General features: G+C 55.6%; 1 protein-coding gene across 1 annotated transcript; it reads right to left on the reverse strand.

Annotated features, from left to right (window-relative positions):
* Positions 1–379: 379 nt before the first annotated feature.
* On the reverse strand, positions 380–1,915 carry slp2 (sloppy paired 2). The gene is given in 2 exon segments (XM_064690354.1): positions 380–521; positions 523–1,915. Coding segments are annotated over 2 exon segments (1,224 nt in total). The 5' UTR covers positions 1,605–1,915.

Raw genomic sequence — 1,915 nt, forward strand, 5'->3', positions numbered from 1 at the left:
TCTTAAGTATTTGAGATTCTGCAAGGGTATTTTAGCTGAGTTAGCTTAAGTATGTGCTGCGCTGCAAGGGTATTTAAGCTTCGGCTAGCCGAAGTAGCTGCTCTGCTCCTCTCTATTTACAAGCGTCTAGCGCCTCAGTCGCGGCTGTTTTTTTCTATATACAACGAATACTTTATACACTGCTGCCCGCTTCAGCTGTTGCGGCTGACAACTGTGACGGGCTTCAGCTGCGGACCTGGGGAACGGGAGCTGGCCTCCCCGTGCCCCAGCCCCTGCTGCCCCTGCTGCCCCTGCTGCTGCTGGAGATTGGGCGAGGAGGGCGGCTGCCCGAGATGCGTCATGTGCGGCTGCGGCGCCGGCGCCGTTGGCATCGCCGCGCTCAGTTGCCTTTGATGCGCCGCCAGAGCGGCGGCAGCGGCATGCTGATGCAGCAGCTGCTGATACTGCAGACGCTGGTACAGCTCCTGGCTGCTGGCGGGGCTAACGAACGGCGGCGGCGGCGGCGGGCCCGGTGCTGGGCAGCCGGGCAGCAGGCCCGCCGCCGCAGCCGGGTTCTTGGGCGCAAACGGATTGTAGCGCTGATACATGCTGGCCAGCAGGCTGGGCGCCGCCTGCGGATAGGTGAGGAACTGTCCGAATTGCGGATATGCCGCCAGGCCGGGGAACATGGGTCCGATGAGGGAGCGCTTGAAGGCCGCCAGGCGGGAGCGGCTGGCGGCGGTGGTGCGACGCCGCAGCTTGCCGGTGGAGCCGCCAATGAAGACATCCTCCGCCGACGGATCGAGCATCCAGTAGTTGCCCTTGCCGGGATCATCATAGTGTCGCGGCACCTTCACAAAGCACTTGTTCAGGCTGAGATTGTGGCGTATGGAGTTCTGCCAGCCCTGCTTGTTGTCCCGATAATACGGATGATTGGTCATGATGTACTCGTAGATGCCATTCAAGGTCAGACGCTTCTCCTGGCTCTGCCGGATGGCCATCATGATCAGCGCATTGTAGCTATACGGCGGCTTCTCGTTGCCCTTCTTATCCTTGATGGGTTTGCCGTCCGTTGATTTCGTCTCCGAATCGTTATCACATTCCACATCCTCATCGCCATCGCCATCTCCATCCGCCTCTGCATCTACATCTGCATCTGCATCTGCATCCGCATCTTCATCATCGGGTTCGTGTTCGTCCTCGGCTGCGGGCGGCGCTGGCGACATGGAGGTGACATCCAAATCCGATTCCACATCGCTGTCCGGCTCCGAGCCCAACGGTGAGCTATTGTTGTTGTTGCTGTTGTTATTGTTATTGTTGTTGTTAAACTTTTGTGCCGCCTGCTGTTGATCCTCCTGCTCCCGCTGCTCATCCTGCTCCACCGTCTCCGGCAATATGGCATTTATCGAGAAACTGGACTTCAGATGCGGCGTTCGCGCCATTTTCATGAGCAGCGTGGCCGGCGTCAAGTTCAGATTCAGATTCAATGCGCCGACGGCACTGAGATGCGGATGTGGATGTGGATGCGGATGCGGGTGTGGATGCGGCTGTGGATGGTGTGTGTGCGGCGCGTGATTGTGTGGATGATGATGATGTGCGTTGATCTCGTCAACGATTTTCACCATTTTGCACTGTCAATTGTTGCAGAATATTGTTTATTTTGTAGTTTTGTTTTGGTTTTTTGTTGCTAAAGCTGCATTTTATTTTATTTTTTTTTGTTTGTAATTTAATTTATATCACAGCGCAGCAAATTGATTGAATGCCGCCCACACGCGTATTCAAATTGGGCACGTTTACGTTTTAGCCATTCGCCGTTGGCCGTTGGCCGTTTACCGTTGCACGTTTCTACCGTTGCTCGTGTTCACACGTCCGCTGCGCTTTGGCGTTTTGTGTAGACTAACAAGAATTCCAAAAAAATCTCAATCCAGTTGCTGCG

Source organism: Drosophila montana, unplaced genomic scaffold, assembly GCF_035044405.1.
Source record: "Drosophila montana isolate Dmon_TW-CO22-7 unplaced genomic scaffold, ASM3504440v1 contig_3257_1, whole genome shotgun sequence".
Classification (NCBI taxonomy): Eukaryota; Metazoa; Arthropoda; class Insecta; order Diptera; family Drosophilidae; genus Drosophila; species Drosophila montana.